We start from the raw sequence: 23,210 nt of genomic DNA on the forward strand, positions 1-23,210 counted from the left end.
GTGTCACGTTCTCATCTTATTATACTGTGTCTACATGTGTTGCTGCATGGGTTAGTGGCTATCATATCTTAACATATGCTTATAATTCAATTCCCTTTACGTTTTACTCATTCAGTCGTGGTCACAACAACAACAAAGCTTTTGCCTAAATTCCTCATCATCATAGCATCATAGGTCTCTCTTTTACCCCCGGATCTGAGGAGGATCTCAGAGCAAGCTATTTTGGTGCAGTCTCTTTAAATGCAAATGAGATACTTCACTCCTGGCTCTCTCCAGGCCACAAGATATTCATATTTTGCATGATATGTCTAATATTTTGGGGTTCATTTGTATCTGCTCTGCGCTTATCTTTGAGCACAATGCAGTTCAACTCAATTCCAGTTACTTTCTTTACACTCTTCTTGTTACTTGTGGAGCCAGGTATGAACTCAGAAGTAGACATGACACAAAAGTTGAAAAGTAAAAGTATTTAACATCAGGGCTGCACACTTAAGAAAACTAGACGTTCTCCATGGAAGAAAGCTTGACATAACAGGACAAAACACGTAACGGCAACTGGTACATTATGGAATCAGGCTAATGGCACAACTTAGAACAAAAGGAATTAGCATAAAGGAGCAGCAACTTCATACCAACTGATGATTCACCGAGCATTTCTGCTCTTCTTCCGTGACTTGACTCACTCACTTTTTTTAGTGCCTCTATTTCCTTCACTCTCCTCCCAGTGGCAGAGCACACATTCAACTTAACAACCGGTGGACTATATTGGCTTGGAGTGGGACCCCCGTCAGAATTGGAACTTTTTTGTGCCTTGAGCTGCGTCTTGATTCCTTTAAATGATCATGGAAGTTTTATTTTGTTTTTTTTTATCAACATGGTTTGAGGAAATTAAATGCATGTGCTCAATATCCACCAAAGTATTAGGACTCATATGATTCATCCTAAAGGTAGGTGGTACTACATATAATGATGTAAAAAAGATCAAAACTCAACTAAATTGTCTAATTTGTGGCTATAATGCAACACTACTACCACAATATCGATAACATAAATGAGTACGTAAAATGTTTATTTCATTTTTTTCATATATACTAATGTGATATGATCATGATATGGTCATGATCTATGTACATGTAATAATGATCAATGATGTGTGAAGAAATAAAGTGAATCAATGAATCAATCAATATACAATCATAATTTACATGTACCCTATTTAAAAGAAATATACAGTCATTGCATCAATAGAATCAATGAACTGCTACAGAGAACACAGCCGGGATAAATTGATCGATTTATTAGCCGTCAACATGAATTAGAATGGTCTATTTCACTTAATGTCACATTTGCAAAATAACAAACATTTTAAAGTTGGCACACCGGGGCTGTAGACACCACCATCATTTTCACCTAGGATATTACTCGGTCATCAATCAAGTGTGTAATTGGTTTTAATCCAGTCCACGTAGACTGTAGCATTCAAATATTTTCAAAAACCTGTATTGGATTTATCCATGCTTTCTCCAGCAGGGGTTGAGAATAGTCTTTACGTACTTTGCAGTGTCTTGCTGGAATCAAACCAGTTTGCTCTCGTATGCCGGTGTTTAGGGTGTGCTCACCATTTCATTGTGTTTACTCAACAAACACAGAAACTCACCTAACATCTTGTAATGCTTCCTGTTATTCACCAGTATTGTTAAAAGTCAGCTATTTCCCCCTTATTTGTATAGCAAGTCTGAGTGCCTGTTTAGGTTCCTCACTGTGTGTGTGATTCCTCTATGTGAACTAATTGTGTAATGTTGATTGCAGGTGAGACTGACCCCCAAGTTGACCCATAGTCCCTTTCACCAATCCAAGGAGAAAAAGGCCAGCAAGATGTGGCGCAGTATTGCTGCAGTGTTGAGGGGGGCTGTAGGATTCTGGATTGTGGCGTGTTATTCAGCAGAAGAACAAAAGTTACAATGTAATCTATCGTCCCTGCCTTTACCTGAGTACCATGACATCTCTGACAAGAGTGGCAGCTTCATGTCGAGGACGGTCAGTGACTTTATCAAAGTTGTCCAGCCCAAAGACTTTCCTGAAGGTTCGTATTGCTTTGCGGATACTTTAAACAGAATCAGAATTTGCTTTATTATCATTGTCAGTGAAGACGTTAACAAAGTTTTTTTTTTGCGGTAAAATTAAGGATAAATAATGAAAATACCTAAAAACACTAAGACTATAATGCATGCAATAAAATAAACTATGATCAAAAAATATTCATACTAAGATAAAAAATAGGTTTGTCCGAACTGTTTTCTACAGTACTGTTTTCTAAAACTATTCAACTGTTTTGAATGGTGACCATTTTTTATAGCAGGGGAAAGGAGAGCAATTTGGATTTAAATCAGTTCAATAAAAGAAGTTGATTAGTATGCATTGAGAAATTCTAAAAAAAAAAAAAAATCCTTCCCAAGTAAAATGTATTTGCTTTTAGTGGGATGGAGTAGGTTTTCATGTGTGGTCATTTAGTTCATCAGATCACACCATATTTTTCATTTTTTTCCTCCAAAAGATTGAAAAGATTTGGCAATTTGGGTGTGAAGCATTTATAAAGCAAAAAGTATGTAGAAATGACAATGACAAAGATGCATCTAACAAAGTATATTTATTTACCTTGTCATGGTTTCCTAGCAGGAAGCAAAAAAAAAAAAACCCTCACATTTCTGCTGTTAAAATGGCACAGATTTCATTCTTTGGAGCAAAATAAACTTTTACTCATCCCTTTTTGAAATGTTATAATTTTGTTTAGTCTGGTATAATACCTTAGGTGCATTGATCTGTGATTAAAAAAAAAACGTTTTACCATTTCCCTCTGCTTGAATCCCTCGATCTAGATCTGGTCAAAAAGTTTGCGGCAAATTGGACAAAGCTGAAAATACAAGATATGCAAGATGAAGTGAGTGCTTTCTTAATGGCCATTCAATGCTCAGCAGGCTTTGGTTTTGCATCTATTTACATTTAACAATACATATATGTACAGGACTGTCTCATAAAATTTGAATATTGTGATAAAGTTCTTTATTTTCTGTAATGCAATTAAAAAAACAAAAATGAAATGAATAAAAGGCTCGCAATATTTCAGTTGATTTGTAATGAATGCAGAATGCATGACTTTTTTTTTTTTAAATCACAATATTCAAATTTTCTGAGACAGTCCTGTTAATGACAATGTACACAGCCCACAGTTGATAGTGGATGATGGATGATCTAAGTAAGCCCAATTTATTCATGATCAGGTAATGGAGTACGAGAGGGGCTTCGTTGTGTGCACGGTCATCGGTATCCTCTACATCCTCCTGATGCCCACTGTGGGCTCTATGATGGCCTGCTGCCGCTGTGCTGGCTGGTGTGGTGGCGACATGTACCAGAAACAATCGAGCGCCATTTTCAGTAGGAGGAGAAACTTATATTGGAGCACTGTCATCGTCACTATCTTTCTCTTGTAAGTCAATTTATTCAAATGACACCATGTTGGCCTCATTACGTATGATGCATTCCATATTTTGCGCTGTGTGTTTGCAGTGCCGGGAACATGTGCATGTTTGGAAGTTACCGGGAATTCCAAGTGAAACTGAATCTGACCGAAACTAAAATCAACAACACCTTTGATAATTTGAAGGACTATATCAACAATCTTCCCAAGGTACAAAAAGTCACATCTTGTTGCGGCGCTCCGTGGCTCAGGCAGTAGATCCTAGCTCTTATCAGTCACGTGTCGTCGTGTCTTTGGGCAAGACACTTCACACACCTTGCTTCCAGGTTGCCATTGGAAATGAGAAAGTGTTCTCAATTGACTTATGTGGTAAAATATTGAATAAACATGCGAAAAATGGACTGAGCTGGCTGTCCAAATCACCTAACAGCATGAACAAAGTGCTTTTCAGTACTGTATCACTGTCAGACTATGATGTCCAATGTTCTTGACAAGAGCCTCATGTTTAATATGTTTAAAGTGGTCTTCCTGTTTACAGCAAATCGACCATGTGGCGGACCAGAGCAAAGAACTTGTGGACAGGCTTCCAAAAAAGATAAAGGGTAACAAGAGTCAATTCGAATGTATTGATGTTGAGTGATAACCGCTTCGTAATATGTTTCTTGTCAGAAAGTGACTCTGAGCTTCAGAGCCAGCTTTTTGGAGACAACTCAGCGTTTGATGCGCACGGAGAGCTGCTGATAGGTATGACCAATATTCTGAACTGCTTTAAAAAGTTGGGTCGTTTTATTAGACATACTGCACATCTGGAAGTTTTTGTGTCGATTGGTGGGTAGCTAGGTAAGTAAATAGTTGACTATATTTGGGCAGGTAGTTTTTCTATTTAATGTAGATAAGGTAGTTTTTGCGGAATATTGGGACAGTAGCTCTTGAATTTTTGTTTTGATAGGTAGATTGCTTTTGTTTGGAAGGCAGATATTAAGTGAGTAGATGTGTCGTTTTTTTTACATAGGGAAATCAGTCGTTTCATTTTGGGTTTCTCGGTGCGTACCTGTAGGTACTTTTTGTTTTGATACCTTGTTCATGTTAAGCAGTTTTGTGTGCATGGAAATGATTAGAAATGACATGTAGGCTTGTGTGATTGACAAACATTTAATACATAATGTCTTTACATCAACAGTGAAAGCCAATCTTTGCCCTGATAAAAATGACAACATTAAATATACATAATATGTTTTCAGAATTTTTCTGTAACTCGTTCCACTTTTAGAATAGTTTGACTGATAACTATTTTGTTTAAAATGATGTGAACACCTATGATTAATAGTGTACTTACTTATCCTTTGCATGCATAGTTCTGGATACAGTTATTAGTTTGAAGGAGGAGCTGGATAAAGAAACGAAGAATGTGGAAACTAAATTTAATAAGGTCCAAGACCAACTTCCTGCTGATCAAAAAGTAACTGGCGTGAGCTTTTCTTCTAATCAAGTAAGTAAAACCATTAGCATACAGGGCTTTTACTGAGGCACTTTGGGGATATGAGAAATTTTAAAATATACTTCAAAAGAATCCATGCACTTGAGCACCAGCTCAAGTGTCTCACTAAAATGTCACACTGAATGCAAACACACTTGGCTTTGTTCAACAATGCACAGCGGTGTTGACTGTTACGATTGCTGTCAGTCTTCTTTTTAATTATAAAATGGGTATTCACTTAAGACAAAAACAAACTATTTCTTCTTTTAAAAGATAACAGCAAAAACTGCTAATACAACAAATATTTTATGGGCACATATATTTACAATATAATGTTTTTTCTAACTTTTTTATAGTTCAATATTTTTATTACAATTGGTTATAGAGATACAATGACAACATTAAATGAATCAGACAATGATGCCACATGTTTTCAATCTTTAAATTCATAAAAAAAAACTTTGCATTTGTTAGAGGGTACTTGGCTAATATATAAAATAGTTTACAGTGGTTACATCATTGAAAAAAGGTTCGAAGCCACACCCTTAGAGCATTGAACGACTGAAAGTAATTATTGTACAGTATTGCGTCAAATGAGGCTTCCCCCAACACTGAAAAAGACGCAAAAATCAGAGTAATTGCAACCTGCTAAAAGGAAAAAGTTACATTTGCTCATCGACACTGCAGCAATGTTCATCACCCCACTTTCTTTTCCTTGTTATAGTTAATCTTGAGTACCTGGTGCCAATGTGGTACTAGAAAGAGGGGTCGGGTCGTTTCAAACTACCATTTCTACTAAATGATTGCTTGGTCTTGACTATACTATATTGTTATGTTGATGCATGCACAAAATATTGCAAGATGTGGTACAATTCTACAACATTGTCTTCTGTTTGCTGTTTAAGGGTGCAAGTTTAACGACGACACTAAATGACGCTAAAAAAAAGTTGAACGATAATAATCCAACGACGAAGGTCAGTCAATTCCACAATTTCATCTACTCATTATCATTATTACCCATCCAGCCATCCATCCATCCATCCATCCATTATCTGACTTGTTTTGTAGATTGATGAATTCAAAGGCACCCTCAAGAACTTGAACTGTGAGTCACCGTGATGCTGTCGTTGCCTTTGCCGAGTATCAATTTCCATCATATATTTTATATTTAATATATTCATTTTAACTTGTCCCCTTTTATCTTTAGTCGATCAATTGGATTCCGTCAAAGACCAGATCACAACGCAGATGAACATGAAAAAATTTTTTGACATAGACATGATACTTACCCCTCTGGACAAGGTACAAAGGAAGCTCAATAAGTACATGCCTTGGATGGACTACGTCGACAGCATCTGGTAAAAAGATCCCCGAGCGCCTGTCATCAATGACCCGAAGGAGGAGATATTTTTTCTTTCTTTCTCGATCTTTTTAGGTGGCGTGTGTGCATATCCCTGTCCTTCGCCGTCCTCGTGGTGGTCCTGTGCAACCTCCTGGGCCTCATCCTGGGACGCATCGGTCTGGAAGAACCTCAAGAACCCACAAAGCGGTCCTCCATCGCCAATTGTGGTGGAATTTCCTTCATGGTGTGAGTGCTGTACCAGAATTAAAAAAGATAGTAGATGACCGCCTCTCCTTGCCCATGCTGCAGGCTTTACACTACCTTTAAGAGACACTGGCCAAATCTCTAAAACAGGTCTTAAACCCGCTGCTCAGGGGCTGTTTGCGGCCTGCAGAATGTATCGTGACTGTGACTTGAAGTTTATTGGTAGTGCTTTGGGTTTTTTTCGTGGGTTTTTTAAATCACTTATGGGCTACCCTATAGCTTAGGCTTGTGACAGTGTTTTGTTCTGAAGTGACACCAAGTGGAAGAAATGAAATACTACAGTCCCTGTCATCTCTCTCAAAATCTGCTGTGAAGAGAAGAGGTTGGCAACAGGAACAGTCAATTTCAAGGAAAACAGTAGACCAAATGTTTTTTTGGTCTGCACAAGCAACCCCGCACAGAAAACGTTGTGCTGCTCAAAAAATCAGATGTCAGTACACAATTAGACATGCTGAGGAGTGCAGATACCAGGGAGAGGATTTTTTTTCCAGGGTTAATGTGGCATAAGAGCATTATGGAAAGAGCTCAAAAATTGGCAGTAGGTGAATTTTTCTACAAATAGTGAGTAGAAATTCCACAGAAAGTAATAGAAGTAATGCGATTGGCATATGAGTGGTCAATTCATACTGTTCAAATTAGTTTGAACTTGTTTTCAGTGGTGCAAGTTGGAGCTTTCTGTTCTCGTGGCTGCTCATGTTGCCTGTGACGTTGCTCTTATTGGTGGGCGGCAACGTTCATGCACTGGTTTGTCGCCCCTGGAGCAGCGGAGAAATGCTCGAGGTAAAGTGTGTGTAAAATCTTTAAAAACATGCAGATGAGTGACATTTTTTCTCTTCATGACAGGTTATTCCGAGACTGGTACCTCAGATGGATTTGGCTAAAGTTTTAAAAGTGAAGGTCAAACTCAACCCCTCTGATATATACAGGTAGGTAGACATAAACCTCCACGTTTATTCTCCAATACTACTCAGCATATATCGGCGTGTGCAAATAATTGTCCAATAAGAAACATCCCTGCACATGAGGTGCGAAGGGTGACGGCAACGCCCGCTAACGGCGGTTCATGTGCGCCATGCTTTGATATTTGTGTATGCAGGGACTGTGGGAAAAACATGGCTCTCTGGCACACGCTCCACTTGGAGGATGGTCCAGGAGCTCAGATTAATAAGTACCTCGACATCTCCGAAGTAAATATTCACTCCTCTTTGCAGTTGGTAGTGATAAGGTGAATAAATACCTTAAAGTACATCTTCTTTGTGCACAGCACAACAGCAAAATTGATGATGTCATCAGCGGCATCAATATCCCCACCATAGCCTTGACATTTGATTTCGATTCGGCGAGTCTCAATAAAAAGCCTCAAAAGGTTTGCTGAAAATGTGTGTGTGTGGGGGGGGGGGTTGTAATTATTCATATTTTTTATGTAGTCCTTGTTATACTTTTAAAGGGTACTTTTGTAGTGATAAAAATGCTAGTTTAATATCAAATTTGATTTCTTACATTTTTGGAGGGGAGAGGGTTCTTTTTATTACTGTTTTTGACTTCATTAGATTGATACATCTCAACTGGACAAGAAGATTACAGACCTCAATAAATTGGCAAATACTCCTGTGAGTCACTTCACCAACATCAATTGTCTGGTATGATGAGTGAACAATAATATATCTGACAATCTTGTCACCCTTCAGCATAATCCCCAAGCTGCAACTTCACGAAAGGCAGCCAAGGACCTGACTGAAATTAAGAACGATATAGAAAACAAGATCAGTCCGAAAATAGTATGTGGCATTCTCTTCACCCTCTGCTTAAACTAGCAACATAATATCTAAGTAGTTGGCTAATAAACTTGATTAGACTAACCAATCACCCAAGTAATTTAATAGCCAGTTAAACCAATAGCTGTGTTAACCATCAAACTAGCAAACAAAGCAAATAGCTAGCCGCCCAACTAAAAGTACCAGATTAATGAACAAAAACCAGCAAACCAACATACAATTAACAAAATGGAAAAAAAAAAAGAATTACTCCTTTATGAATGTAACATACTCGGGAAGTAATTATTGCAGTACTGTTTCAGAAACATTCACTTATGTAATTTTCTTTGTATTTTTGAGCTTGTGTCAATACAAAGAAGGGCATAGACCAGTACTTCGTTTAACTCAGTATTTATTGAATAACAATGTAAAGTAAGAATGAATAAAGGTGATTCTATTTCTGAACTTCCAGACAATTGTTCACATCGGCCAGATGCGCACACTGCTCACATTTCCATTTTTTTATGAATAAACTCTGATGAGAGAAAAAAAGTTTATAACATGGAGTGGCTGACAATTTGTTATATATAGTAATATAAACAATATTGCGTCTAGCTAGCTTTGAAACGTAGACAACAAACATGCTAAACAGTTGTAAAACCATCCAACTAACACGCTAGCTAATGAATAACTAACTCTCACATAGCAAGCAAACTAACAAACATTATTAGCTAGGTAGTGAACAACACGCACTTCATCCTTGAATGCAAGCGAAGCGATGTACAATGTCACTTGCCTCACTCAACATATGCTCTCTGATTTTCCTCTGCAGGACAAAATCTCTGACTCTATAGAAGTGATAAAAGTGAGCTCCTTTTCCATTCATACATGATGATATGCCTTAAATGCATTAAAATAACTGCCATCCTTCTCCTACAGAAAAAAATCGAGACGATGAAGGGCATGGCAGACATCCTCAAGGATACTACAAAAATTAAAGATGTGAGTAGAGTCTTCAATGCCTACCCCTCCCTCCCACTTCTCTCCTCATCTCTCCATTTCGCCCTTTCACTTGGGAACTTAATGTCTCCTTGGAATAGTTATTTGTATTTATACATGTATTTATGCCTTTTTCTTGGTAGTATAGTTCTTGTCATATTCTGTTGTTTGTTAACCACTTCAGTTATTTCGTGTTGCAGTTTTATTCATTATAATTTTCCAAGACAATTTCTGTTTGGCTTACATAAATATGTGGTTCTCTGCCATTATTTATAACTTCATTACACTTATCTTAGACTAAATTGTTATAATTTCTCCAGCTTTATATAAAACTTGAAATAGTTAATTATTGTTAATTATTGTAATAATATTACTTCTAATGGTACTAATACCAATACGAATACTCACACTAACAACATTAACTCTACTAACACTACTAACACCACTGCCAACAACAACAACATAATAATAATAATAATAATAATCATAATAATAATAGTGGTATCATATTATTTCAAAGATTTTTTGAACAAAAAGTTCAAGATTATTATTTATATAATAATAATAATAATCTGGAAGTTTTTGTTTTTTAAAAAGCACAGCTTTATATTCTCGACAGGAACTTTGTCAATTTTTTTGCAGTTGCATTTTCTTTTCTCGTCGCCCTGAGTGCAAAAGCTCTTTTGGGTAAAAAAGGTCATACTGAATCTGTTAATAATTCAGCGCATTTACCTAAAATTCCACTTAACTGGGAGAATCCACACATTCTTCCCAATGGCAGGAAAGAAAGAGTATTTGAGGAACGATATTCTGGATTTCATAGTATTAGCCTTGTGAATATTCTTTGTTACCCACAGGTGCTTAAAAAATTCTTGGTGGACGAGATGACTCACATTTTAGGCTGCATCGGAAACCAGGTAAGACAATAGATGCATATTTGCTTAACTATTTTACGTGGCAAACAAGATAACAAGTGAATAAAGTCAATAAACTAGCTGCAGCAAACTCATTAAAATTATACAGGCCGGGCAACAAAACGAGTAAAAACCTAGCATACATCATCATCCAGTAACCTAGTTAAAAGGAAAGCGCCTAGGTCGCTAACAAATCAAATGACATCACTAGCTAGAAAGTAACAAACCTACTGTACAAACCTTTTTGGGGTACTGTTTTTCATCAGGTTAAAGAAGAGTTTGGCCGTTGTGGTCCTTTGTCTGAGGCCCTAGACTCTGCTCACACCGTTCTGTGTTTGTACCTTGTGTCATCTCTGGTAAGGGAAAACCACAATGCAAGACAGAGGTTGCATTGTCAGATTCAAAGGACTTCTGATAGTGTTTTTGCTTTCTTGTAGAATGCCTTCTGGTTCAGTCTTGGCTGGTGCTTGATCTTCTTTATCCCCAGCATTATATTATCCATGAAACTAGCAAAGTACTACAGGAGAATGAAGCACACGGAACCCAAAAGGTGAGTACATCCATCCTTAATCCATGTAAACATGTTTCTCTGGGCTTCAAAAATGACTTGAGCCTTCCTGCGTGTGGGTTGCATGATTTTTAAGTCCTCTCACTGCATTAAAAAAATAGATATTTAGAAATATTCCGATTTAGCATTTCTGAACCTTTTCTCATTTGAGGTTTGATGTGTCGTGAGGCTTCATCTAAAAAAAAGTCTTCTTTTTTTAAATAAACACTATCTTCTACTTTTATTCTTTTTAAGGAACCGTCCTCGTCCTGAGGTTCTGGAGTTAGGATCAAGGAAACAAAGCCGGAATGGGAAAAAACAAAAGGTAAAGGTATTGATTTTCCAATCATCCATCCATCCATTATCCGACCCGCTTCAAGAGGGTCAAGGGAGTGCTGGAGCCCATTCCAGGAGACTTCGGGCAGTAGTAGTACACCCTGAACAGGTTGCCAGCCAGTCACGGGTCACACATAGACAAACCACTCATTCTCGCAATCGCACCTAAGGACATATTAGAGCTCAATTCACCTCCTGTGCCTGTTTTTGGATTGTGGATGGAAATCGAGTACCTGGAGGAAACCTGCACAGGGAGAACATGCAAATCCTGCACAGAAAGGTCAGAAAAATCAGAATCAAACCCAGGACCTCTCCACTCTGAAGTGGATGTGGCAAGCACTTGACCACTGTGCCACCTATTCATTTTCCAAAAACAAAAAAAGGGCAGGGATCATACTATATCAATATACATAAAAAACAAAAAAAACAAAAGTTATCGCCAGCGGACTCTGGCATACCGGATTGGAAAAAAATGGAACTGAAGGAGCAAATTGATAAGACAAAAGGAAACAACTCGACAAGACACAAATGGCTGAGAGAGCTGATTGGTAGATAAGGAACCAGAGATTGAAAACAGACCAAAAACTATAATCAGCAACCCTGGACACAAGTCACTAATCGAGACTAAAACACAGATCATGACACAATTTAATTTCAACAACTATTTATGTCCAATCTAATTAGGTAATGGGACTGATTAACGTCCATTACATTTTACCGGATGATGATATTGGGACTGTCCAACCCCCCGGTTTCACATTGTCAACTCTAACCAGCAAGGGTAGTTGGGTTAAAAAGTTGCATGCATATTTAATGTCAAGCCAACTGAGCATATCTGGCCTGCTGACGTGATTTCCAGCGACACAGGACAAAATGTGATGTGATGCAACCCAAATGTTGGAAAACGTGTACAGTATGCAGAACACTTTACAAAATCAATTGGTTGTAAAGGACCTCAATGTATCTTGTACATGCACTGAGAAATATGTACCACAAATGCTGCTCCACCTGAGCAATCAGGCTCATCAAATGGGCTGTCATTTTTTCATTTTTGTTGAAGTACTTTGATATTTTTTATGATATATTAATTTGTATATATTTTCTACATTTATCCCATACCGAGATGTACTAGAACAGAAAAATCCTATTGAGTATGTGATGCATAAAATCACATTACATTAAAATATCAATACACACTGTAAATACATTTGACAAAGTAAGGTATAGTAAAGCGTAAGTGAACATATAATACATGTATGAAATAAATGAAATATGAATGATTGTTGTTGTTTATTTGACAAAAAGTGACCGTTTGTGTTTTAAAACCAGTATAATGGAAGAACTACGTTTGATAAAATTCATATACAAATAAAGTTGACTCATTAAAAATGATACCTTTTGCAGTGCAAGCGAGTAGCTGCAGACTGCAGTATAATGACCAAAACTGCCCCAAAAATATTTTAATCAAAATAGAAATAAAAACAATACATTTTCTATACCACTTGTCCCCTTAGGGGTCGCAGCAGTCCTGGAACCTATCCCAGCAGTCATCGGGCAGACGAACGACCATCCACACTCATACACCTAGCGACAATTTGGAGTGCCTACCAAGTACAAGTATGTTTTGGGGCTGTGGGACGAATCAGGAGAAGAAAAATGGATCCGAATCCTCCTGTGAGGTGGACGTGGTAACCTATTAAAAACTATCAAATGGAAAATTATATTGAAAAATAAATTATACTTTTTTTTTGTGTATTTTGGCAGTTTTGGTCCTTTATACGCGCATTGAACATTGACGTGTGAAATTACACTAGTAAAACCTATAAAGTGCCACTAGGTAGCAGTGTCGGGCTGCAAACACCACGTTCAGTCTCCAGTACAGCAGAGAAGCTGTGTACGTTTTCTTTTTTTCTCATGACAATGACAATATTACCGTTAGTTTAGGAAATGAACAAGAATGCCAGTTGTCTAGAACAGGGATTTTTTCCGCGGGCCGCAAGCTTCTTACGGAGACCCATTATGACTCTCGACCCAAATAAATGTATGAGCACCTCATACAGTAAAAGCTACAAAACAAACTGACAAATAACTCGTTTTCAAATCAGACGAGTAAAAACTGGTCAAATATTTAAAAGAAAAGGTATTAAAAGTGAAGACAATTTGCAATTCTAGTAATGACACGAATTTGATGCACATTTTGTCCTCGCGGGCCACATAAAATGATGTGGAGGGCCGTATCTGGCCCCCGGGCCTTGGGTTTGACACCACTGGTCGAGAATAAGATTTGACACCTGTGGTCTAGAATAAAGATTCATGAATTATTTCGAAATGAGACAAGGCCATTTTTCTCAACCACGTTAACGATGACTAATCTACATTAATGGGACATTTTAGTCATCATTTTTATTCATTATTTTATCCGTTTTTATTCATCCATTTTGAATAACATAAGCCTCCACAAAACTATTAGGATGGTCTGACTCCAACGCGTCACAGTCACACTAGCGCCTCAAGTGGCAGCTGTGTGCATGTTCGTGTGCATGCGTTTGTTGCTGGAGTGTGTGTGTGCGCGCGCGCGCGCGCGTATGCCCCTCCTATTGCAGTGCCAGTGTGCGCGCGCGCGTGTGTATAGGCTATGAGGGCTGGACCTGCCCTCCTGGCTTTCGAACCGCTAGTCTTCACTTCCCCCATTTTACACGATTAACATCAATCTACTGCAACAAGGAAAGACAAGATTCATTTGTAAATCGGTGGTGAGTGTTTTTCGTTTTGTTTATTGTCATTTGCTTCATTTAACTACGTGCATGTTTATGATTGATATGCGGCTAACGGTATGCTGGGGTCTCGCTATGTAAGAGGGGGAGTGTTTGTATAATACACCGCAGTTGCGTCTCCTTTAAAGATCGGCATGAGTTGGCGCATTGAGGGTTGAATTGTGACGTTATGTGCTATTGTGTGAGGTTTTAAGTGCGTCTGAATAACTCTTGGTACTCCTTGCCATGTGAACAGGTGCTCATAACATTGTGAGGCCGAACATGCCTGGCATACTAGATGCGTTTTGTTTTGAATCACAATGCTGCAGATAAGAGCGGGTGGGTACCAGACAGCATTATTGGGACTTCCTGTCGAGCATTTCACAAAGGTTGAGGCCCTCCCATGACATCACTTTCCGCAGAACTGCGTCAATCAGCTATTTGCCAACAACCAGGAATTGGAGTTCTAGAGTTTATCATTAGCCAGAGTCACAAGAACATTATTGCAGCAGAATTGAAGAGGCTCAGCAGCAGCAGCAGCAGCAGCAGCAGCAGCAGCAGCAGCATGAGGTGGAGCCTGGGGCTTCACTACTAGGGTCTCTACCCTACTCTGTAAAAACCGCACTTTACAAAAACATTGAAGTCAGAAAAATGTTTATTTTAGCAAAATTATTGATGGAAATCCGACGTGGTTGGTGGAGTTCGAATCTGGACCTTCCTGTCCAAACACACAAATTGTCTTTCCCTTTTTCCTCCAATCTTCCTTTAAAATAAATTGAAAAGTAGTTGAACAATTGGTTTCTGATTTCAAAACTATTAACCACCAGTTAGTTATACTTAATAATATAATCCAATATATTTTTATTTATACAGCACTTTCACCACAGCTTTGGCTGTACTACCGACACCTAAAGACTTGTGGCCTTTGCAATTATGTGATCATCACAACTAAAATATGAATATCAGTGCAATAGATCATCCCATAAGGACTTTGGTATGTGTGTTATTTAACAACCAATAAATTTAGTGTGGATACGGCAGTGTACGTTGAGTTTCCACATTGTCATAATAAGAAATTAATTATTATTACATTAATATCAGTATAATAAATTACAGACTATAGACTATAATAAATAATAAATACAGTAGTATAATAAATATATTGGAGGATAAAATAATCATATTTTGCCTTCATTTGAAATTTATTGTTTGGACCTGCCTGCTGCATTTCCTGTCGTAACCATTGCACGTTTCACTCAAAAAAACATTTTACATGAATCACTCACTCCTCCGCATTAGCACCGTTAGCTCACCACCACCGCCTTGACTGTATACATACTTTTCCTTGCTCGTTGGGTTTCTGTTGAGTGGTTCAGAGCAGCACAAAAGATAATCTAATGCGAAAGTACTGATTGGGAACCACATTTGCCAGGAGTAACTAATAGCCAGCTGCTCGGCCTGTTTGCCTCGCAGCGCCATTATGCCCTCCTTGGAGATTTGTGAACCTCTCCAACACCGAGCAGTCAAATGCATTCAAGGATAAATAAACAAAGAAAGCGTTCATTAACTAAAGTGCACTGTGGCTCGGTGAAGGCTGTGCCCGCATTTTCAGCAAGTCAGTGCAGTCCAAATTACATAAAGAAGGAAGGCACTTTGTCTCAAAATCATCAGTGAATGACATTTCTCTTTTTTTCCTCTTTTTGTGCCGCTCTCCGTCTCAGCCTGTCTGCACATCAGGTATCATGTTACTAACTTCTTTATAAGGACACAGCTTTTGGTTTTCTTGTGTGGTTTGATCCAAGTAATGTTATTTTTGTTCCCCATATACCTTTTTCTTATGTGCTCTAACGCTTTGATTTGTTTTCTACATTGGAACCATTAAGGTCGAATAGTAGACTGCATTCCTACCCACAGGTCAATCTCTGATTTCTCAGCAGTTGAACCCTTTTGAAATATTGCAAAGAACAATTGGTTGCATAATCAATACAATAGAATCTCAGAATAAAAATGGCGAATGTTACAAGTGTAAAAAGTAGTTAACTTCTGCAAATCGTATTTTATCTCACCACTTGTACAACTGCGGGCTCGTTCGACTTTAGAGGTTCCACTGTAATTTGCAAAAGCAAAAAATTACATTTTGTAATCCAACTTCTCTTTTGACACGCTAAAATGACTCAGCCTTTTTGAGCTACGCCCTGACCTCTCATATTAATCATATACTTTTCTGCATTGGATAATATGGAGTCCAAGTGAATATAATGCTTCCCATATATGGTCAGGGTAATATACCGTAATTTTCGGACTATAAGTCGCGGGTTTTTTTCATAGTTTGGGTGGGGGGGCGACTTATACTCAGGAGCGATTTATATACATATATATGGGGTTTTTTTCACTTTTTTGGGCATTTTATGGCTGGTGCGACTTATACTCCGGTGCGACTTATAGTCCGAAAATTACGGTAGCTGGACAGACACCGAATACGAACGACGAAAAGAGCATGTCAGTGCAAGTACTTTATGTTTACTCTTCAAACTCTGTGCCATACCCTCTTGACAAGACTGTGTCACTCCTGATACTAATAATAGTTCAGAGCTCCACCACCCATTACCATATTTTTATCTCGTGCTAGTATGAATCCTGTTGGAGGGATATCTGCAACCATAAACGCCAACAGGCTGCGAGCAGAAGGCATGGGCTCCTACGAGCAGGCGGTACAATTCTCCAACCAGGACTACGAGTCAATAAAGCAGCAGTGCATTGAGTCGGGCTGCCTTTTTGAAGACCCCTGTTTCCTTGCTGAGCCCCAATCGCTCGGCTTCAAGGAGCTCGCTCCCTACTCTGCAAAAACCAGAGATGTTGAGTGGATGAGACCTACGGTAAGATCACCCCATGACATGAATTGGACTGTCTGCAATCGTACATTACGCACGAGCTTGCTTATGTATTTTTCCGATGGCACGTGATTGTTTTGTTGAACAATGAAAGTTTCAAACAAATGGAGGGCAGACGTTCCATGCATTTCTTACTCCATTGCATTTAAAGGATTCCATATCCACATAACTTCTACATTGTTGTGATAAAGTTTAGCATGGACTGCAGCCATGCTTGTTTGTGGTGATGACTGGAATGTAAACACAGCAAAGAGCATATCAGTGACACGTTACGTCTGAAAATGCAGACATAATCGGACAAGTTGTGGCAGGGGGTTATTTGACCACTGCAGCTGTCCGCGTTCTCCCCGACATTGAGAACATTTGCTTACATGATTAGCTCCTCGTAGCCTTGATGCAAGAATAGTCTGCGGGCATGATCGTAATCCATCTAGACTGGTGTGATTTCTATTTTTATTAGGATACGGAATTAATCCCAGAATATGTATATAAAATGGCTTAGATTTTTTTTTTTTTTTATTCCCAATGAGGAACTGGCGAATCAGCCTCAGTTCATTGTTGGTGGTGCCACCAGGACGGACATCTGTCAAGGAGCACTGGGTGAGTACGCTTTGGTCTAATTTCCTGCTCATAGAATTTTAGCCATAACAATCCCAAAGAGTGGATTACATTCAGTCCGGTTCCGGGTGTAACTCAACTGGGATAGGCTCCAGCACACCTAAAATCCTTGTGGGGATAATGATGATGGTAAATATTACACCGTTGTGAGCAAAAGTAATCAAGTTAAATGTCATGTTAAAGTGCAGAATATTACAGTGGAACCAATCCATACATCCATTATACACTCATTAGCGTTGCCAGTAAATGGAGCGCTGCTGTTTTCGAAAGAAAGGCTGATACACTCATAGCCACATAATGAAAAACAACCAATCACACTTGCTTTCATTGTACTGAAATGATGATCTTAATATACTCCTAAATGTAATGCAATGGGGGGGGAAATCGGGGCCTTTTTAGTTGAGCAAAGCTATTTTTTTGGTGTGTAAATGGCAACAGGGGCATTTAGCTGCTTTGCTTGTCACACACACTAACTCCTCACTGGATAAACATTAAAATGATATTTACTTTTTCTGGTTCAGGGGACTGCTGGCTCTTGGCAGCCATTGCTTCTCTCACTTTGAATGAGAAGTTGCTTCATCGTGTTGTCCCACATGGGCAGTCCTTCGAAGATAGCTATGCTGGAATTTTTCACTTTCAGGTACTTTTAAAGACAAGTTCTAATTTGTGCAAGATCGTCATGCTAGTTTGACTCATTGTGTTTGTGTTTCAGTTCTGGCAGTTTGGCGAATGGGTAGATGTCGTCATTGATGACCGACTTCCTGTCAAAGATGGCGAGCTGATGTTTGTGCATTCTGCTGAGGGCAATGAATTCTGGAGTGCACTGCTGGAGAAGGCTTATGCTAAGTAGGTCGTTTAGAAGGCCACTCGGTCTCTGGCTTTAAATTATTTAGCGGAGTGCATGTACCGTAAGAGCAAAGCGTAAATCTCCAACACATTAGGAAGCGCTGCAGTTTTCCCGTTAATATTTTTATTTTCCTCTGCATTGCGTCCAACAGGCTGAATGGCACCTACGAAGCTCTGTCTGGAGGAAGTACCACTGAAGGTTTTGAGGACTTCACAGGTGGCGTTTCGGAGTCTTACGAACTCAGCAAAGCTCCCAGAGATCTGTATAAGATTATCAGCAAAGCTCTGGATAGAGGCTCCCTGCTAGGCTGCTCCATTGATGTAAGTGCTCAACTCACTCGCTTCACTGATTTCATAAAATTGGAAAGTTGCACATTTCTCCTGCGACTAGGAAAAGTTAAGTAGAACAAACTTCTCCAAGATGCAGTAATATATGGTCACACGATTATGCCAGTGTGCAAACTTTTAAAGTCTCCGGAATGCCTGCAATTGAACTCAAACTTAAGATTGTAGATTCATGATCTATATTATCTCAGCATGAAGTAATTCAGTCAAATATATTTCAAAAATGCTTTGGCTACCAAAAAGGTGTTCTCAAAACTATTATTATTATTATGAGAAATCGTTGTGCTAGATACAAATAGGTTTACCTGCATTGGGTGTAATTATATGATTGTATAATTACGCTAAAGTTTCATGGTATTCATATAGCTGCAAAGAATTATTTGACCAGTCGATTGATTTGTTGATTATTTTGTCTATTAATCGATGAATCTGATTAAAAACATTTTTTAATTTCCATCCCTTTAGTCAACAACAGGAAATAAATTTTTCTGCACGAACAATTTTAAATAATTCTGATTGAATGGATCATAACATGTTGGACAAGAGGACGAAAATGTCGATTATTGTCTTCCAAAGTAAATGCAAATGTTTTATTTTGATTCAACACAAATGGATGATGACAGAGCAGGAGCACTCCTGTTTAATACTACATCTGAGGTTTCATCCTGAAAAGCAGCATATCATTTTAATTCCAGATTACCAGCGCCTTCGACATGGAGGCTGTAACATTCAAGAAGCTGGTGAAGGGCCATGCCTATTCAGTCACTGGGCTGAAGCAGGTATGTGTGAATGGGACGCTGCTGGGCATTATATTTATTATTGAACACGTTTGTGTGATGTAGCTGGATTACCGTGGCAGACTGGAGCGTTTAATCCGAATTCGTAATCCTTGGGGCCAAGTGGAATGGACCGGTGCCTGGAGTGACAAGTGAGTCTTCAAGTATACAAAATGTCAGCCTACGGAAAAACTCTCATGGTCATGGTGTCCCATTCCGTGAATTGATAGACAAATAAAGTAGCATCTATAACACCGCAGCCTTGCTCTTTATAGTTCTTCGGAATGGGACCAAGTTGATCCGTCTGAACGGGATGAAGTGCATCTGCAGATGGAAGATGGAGAGTTCTGGTAAGTGCTGCGATGACTCTGTGGTCATTAAATTCTGAACGTGGAACAATGAAAACTTCAAGTCTTGTAGTCAAACCAAATTAAAAATTAAATCGAGGGTGTAGGGCCTATTATACCATACTTGGTTGTGTAAATCTAAATGGCTTTAGTATCCATCCATTCAATTTCTGAAATGCTTGTCCTCATTAGGGCTGTGGGGAGCTAATGTATCTTAATTGACTTTTGAAAAGATGCAGGCTACATGCTGGACTGGTCATTAGTCAAACGCAGGGCACAAGCAACCACAATTCAAGAGATTCAATAGGCTCCATTTCTCTCACGAGCTGAATGTGGTTTTCTTTCCATTCAGGATGGCCTTCAGTGAGTTCCTCAGGCAGTTTTCCCGACTTGAAATCTGCAACCTGACCGCCGACGCGTTGAAAGAGGACGCGCTCAGCCACTGGAACACCATCAAGTTTCATGGCACATGGCGGAAGGGCAGCACAGCTGGAGGCTGCAGGAACAATCCCAGTGAGTCCGCTTTTAAGAGAAGACCAATTCAGGAATCAAGTCTTAAACAGAAACGCCTCAATGTCTGTAGACACGTTCTGGATCAACCCTCAGTATAAGATCACATTACTGGAGGAGGATGATGACCCAGACGATGATGAGGTAGCCTGTAGTTTCTTGGTGGCGCTGATGCAGAAGGATCGGCGCAGACATCGCCGGCACGGTCAGGATATGCACACCATCGGCTTTGCGTTGTATGAGGTGAGAGCGACTTCTGTTCTTGATTGATGAATCTGCTATTAACTTTGCTTATTTCATGACTGTTATTGTCTTTTGCACATTCTTGCAGATCCCAGAGGAGGTAAGCAGAGTAGGCAGGATTCATATTGAAAAATCCACTCATAACAACTACGTACATTGAAAAGATATTTAAATGGCCGATTGTTTTCCTACTGCCCTCAGTTTAAAGGCTGCCAGAATGTTCACCTGAAGAAGAATTTCTTTCTGACCAATCAATCGTGCGCTCGCTCTGAGACTTTCATAAATCTGCGAGAGGTGAGCACACGGCTCCGTCTACCTCCTGGAGAGTACCTCGTCGTCCCCTCCACCTTTGAGTCCGGTAAAGAGGCTGACTTTGTCCTTCGCGTCTTCACTGAGAAGCAGTCAGAAACTGAGTAGGTGTCTTTTTTTTTTTTTTAATGCTTGGTATTGTTGAATGGTTTGTTTTTAAGGGTTGTAAGTATGTTCAGAAGCCAAGAGTGATGTCATTGTTTATTGCAGAGAACTGGATGATGAAATATCGGCCGATTTAGGAGAAGAGGTATAACATGATCAAATTGGAGCATATCAACTTATCTAATGATCAATAACCTGTAATATAATTCACCTTCCCTTCAGGAAGAATTAACGGAAGATGACATTGATGATTCTTTCAAGTCCATGTTTGCTCAACTAGCAGGAGAGGTAGGTTGTGGAAAACCTTTTCTGAACTATTCAAGGAGGTACATTAAACTTAAGCATCAATTCAAACTGCCATAACGCAATGAAAGAAAATGACATCATTATTAGAAATAGAATGTCTATTCCAACCAATGCCCTGTGATGATGCGTTAAGCTTGAAAATAATGTATCTTAATTGAATTCATTTAAAAAGCTTACCTTCACTTTTACTCAGGACATGGAGATTTCCATTCGGGAGCTGAAGACCGTTCTGAACAGAGTCGTCTCGCGCCGTGAGTTTTATTTATTTTCAATGATAAATTGCTAGCTGCTGGAATACTGACATGTTATTTATTTTCAATGATAAATTGCTAGCTGCTGGAATACTGAAATGTTAGCGTGCCTCTGTAGTATGTATGGAATTGCAAATGGCCTCTTCTGAGCGTCTGTGTAACTCCACTTATGGTGTTCTCTCAGATCAAGATTTGAAGACGGATGGCTTCAGTTTGGAATCTTGCAGAACCATGGTCAACCTCATGGATGTATCCTCCCGTGTTTATATATATATATATGTATATAATTAAAAAAAACCTGCAATACAATTTCACCACACGGTGCTATAATAGTGTCAAATTTTGCTTTACGGTGGTTGCTGAGTTAAAACACCATGACAAATTTTTAATCAGAAGGATGGAAGTGCTCGTCTAGGTGTGGTGGAGTTCCAGATTCTTTGGAATAAGATCCGAAAGTGGCTGGTGAGTGAGTGAAATGTCTGACGTGCATGACAAGTATATGAACCGAACTTAACATGTCTTCTCTTTGCTTAAAGCTTGTTTTTAGACAGTTTGACCTTGACAAGTCAGGTGCCATGAGTTCCTATGAGATGCGTCTTGCTGTGGAGGCAGCAGGTAGAAAAGCTCAATTTTGTTTCACTTCAAAACATCGTGATGAGCGTAATCTAGCCTCATGTGCATATTTGTTTTGCTTTTGAAGGATTTAAACTAAACAACAAACTGAACGAGGTTCTGGTGGCCCGGTATGCGGAGAATGAGATGATTGACTTTGATAACTTTATCTGCTGCTTGGTCAAGCTTGAGTCCATGTTTAGTGAGTACTATTCTCAAATCTGCGGATGAACCATTACCAGCTAGTAACATGAAAACTGCATTATTTTCCACAGGGTCTTTCATGCAGTTTGACAAAGAGTCATCAGGAGTGGCTGAATTGACTCTCATAGAAGTGAGTTTTGTTTCTGTCATAAATTGCAAATAATTGCATCCAACTTAACTCTATTACTCCTCTACTCTTTTTGCTAGTGGCTTTACCTGACCATGTGTGGTTGAAGAGGACCATACCGAGTGAGGGACGGCAGCAGCCTGCAGACTGCCATGATTGTTTTAACGCGTAGCCTTGATAATCCAGTAACGGTTTCCCACCCGAGTGTACCCAAAGTAGCAAAACTGTATACACACACACACGGATAATAAAAGTGCATCCAGGCCAAGTGTCTCGCATTAAAAAGTTGTAAAACTATGCAAACCTCAAGTATGCAGCTATCACTCCTGCATGAGTATGTGTGTAACCACAGAATGTAAAGTTTGTTGCATGGTGATATTTCAACATTTTAGGTTGGCTGCCTTTAATGGTCCTAACTGCAGTATTTTGCAACAAAAACACATTTGTTATGTTAGTGCTTTAAAATTGGGTTTTTACTAATCAGATTTACAGTTTTTTTTCCACTTTATTTTTCTTGGTATTTTTACAATGACTTAAATTTTGCACCCATAGGTAGCAAAGGACTTGAGAATAGGACCTTTAAAAAACATTTATATTGTCTTGCTAGAAATAAACATCAGATATATGTGGGGTTTCATCCCCAGGTTTTACTTTGCACTAAGATTTTAGTTGTAGGAAGCTACTAGCAAAAATGCCTCACATTGAGAAACACTGTCGCTAACATTTACAGGGATCATGATATTGGACTGCCTTATTCATGTCATTAGCTATGAACGGCTAAATTAAAATGTGCCAGTTTTGTGTTGTGCCTTAAATAACATCACTATAAATAAATAATGCCATTAACCTCCAATTTAAG

General features: G+C 38.9%; 2 protein-coding genes across 3 annotated transcripts; both read left to right on the forward strand.

Moving 5' to 3' along the window:
- Window positions 1–589: 589 nt before the first annotated feature.
- LOC119134677 (prominin-1-like) lies at window positions 590–12,863 on the forward strand. Its single transcript, XM_037271658.1, has 26 exons — window positions 590–898; window positions 941–947; window positions 1,810–2,083; window positions 2,877–2,938; window positions 3,279–3,484; window positions 3,565–3,685; window positions 4,014–4,077; window positions 4,145–4,219; window positions 4,831–4,964; window positions 5,858–5,926; window positions 6,021–6,057; window positions 6,160–6,310; window positions 6,388–6,540; window positions 7,215–7,338; window positions 7,402–7,484; window positions 7,655–7,745; window positions 7,823–7,924; window positions 8,109–8,168; window positions 8,247–8,336; window positions 9,145–9,177; window positions 9,252–9,314; window positions 10,169–10,228; window positions 10,492–10,581; window positions 10,663–10,775; window positions 11,028–11,097; window positions 12,623–12,863. Exons 1-26 carry the CDS (start codon window positions 837–839, stop codon window positions 12,806–12,808), a joined length of 2,580 nt encoding a protein of 859 aa, XP_037127553.1. The 5' UTR covers window positions 590–836; the 3' UTR covers window positions 12,809–12,863.
- Window positions 12,864–13,712: 849 nt separating this feature from the next.
- capn1a (calpain 1, (mu/I) large subunit a) lies at window positions 13,713–23,204 on the forward strand. Of its 2 annotated transcripts, XM_037271689.1 has the most exons (23): window positions 13,726–13,861; window positions 15,583–15,598; window positions 16,491–16,737; window positions 17,283–17,352; window positions 17,892–18,010; window positions 18,083–18,216; window positions 18,369–18,537; window positions 19,257–19,340; window positions 19,404–19,489; window positions 19,613–19,687; window positions 20,037–20,197; window positions 20,268–20,437; window positions 20,526–20,537; window positions 20,639–20,850; window positions 20,957–20,996; window positions 21,074–21,139; window positions 21,351–21,408; window positions 21,593–21,657; window positions 21,802–21,870; window positions 21,945–22,023; window positions 22,109–22,222; window positions 22,296–22,354; window positions 22,432–23,204. In XM_037271689.1, the coding sequence occupies exons 3-23, from the start codon at window positions 16,492–16,494 to the stop codon at window positions 22,456–22,458; spliced, it is 2,115 nt and encodes a 704-aa protein (XP_037127584.1). In that variant the 5' UTR covers window positions 13,726–13,861; window positions 15,583–15,598; window position 16,491; the 3' UTR covers window positions 22,459–23,204. The 2 variants fall into 2 exon arrangements, with proteins under 2 accessions (XP_037127583.1, XP_037127584.1); XM_037271688.1 differs by lacking the exon at window positions 15,583–15,598 and having other exon boundaries at window positions 13,713–13,861.
- The last annotated feature ends 6 nt before the right edge of the window (window positions 23,205–23,210 follow it).

This window comes from Syngnathus acus, chromosome 15 (genome assembly GCF_901709675.1).
Source record: "Syngnathus acus chromosome 15, fSynAcu1.2, whole genome shotgun sequence".
In the NCBI taxonomy this organism is placed as follows: Eukaryota; Metazoa; Chordata; class Actinopteri; order Syngnathiformes; family Syngnathidae; genus Syngnathus; species Syngnathus acus.

Bases quoted from the DNA above. Each gene is read 5' to 3' on its own strand.
- LOC119134677 (XM_037271658.1), top strand. From the start codon at position 837: ATGATCATGGAAGTTTTATTTTGTTTTTTTTTATCAACATGGTTTGAG. The intron at 7,746-7,822 runs GTAAATATTCAC...CTTTGTGCACAG, and splicing joins AGTACCTCGACATCTCCGAA to CACAACAGCAAAATTGATGA. The intron at 10,582-10,662 runs GTAAGGGAAAAC...GCTTTCTTGTAG, and splicing joins TGTACCTTGTGTCATCTCTG to AATGCCTTCTGGTTCAGTCT.
- capn1a (XM_037271688.1), top strand. From the start codon at position 16,492: ATGAATCCTGTTGGAGGGATATCTGCAACCATAAACGCCAACAGGCTG. The intron at 20,851-20,956 runs GTAGGTGTCTTT...TGTTTATTGCAG, and splicing joins GAGAAGCAGTCAGAAACTGA to AGAACTGGATGATGAAATAT. The intron at 22,024-22,108 runs GTAGAAAAGCTC...TTGCTTTTGAAG, and splicing joins TCTTGCTGTGGAGGCAGCAG to GATTTAAACTAAACAACAAA.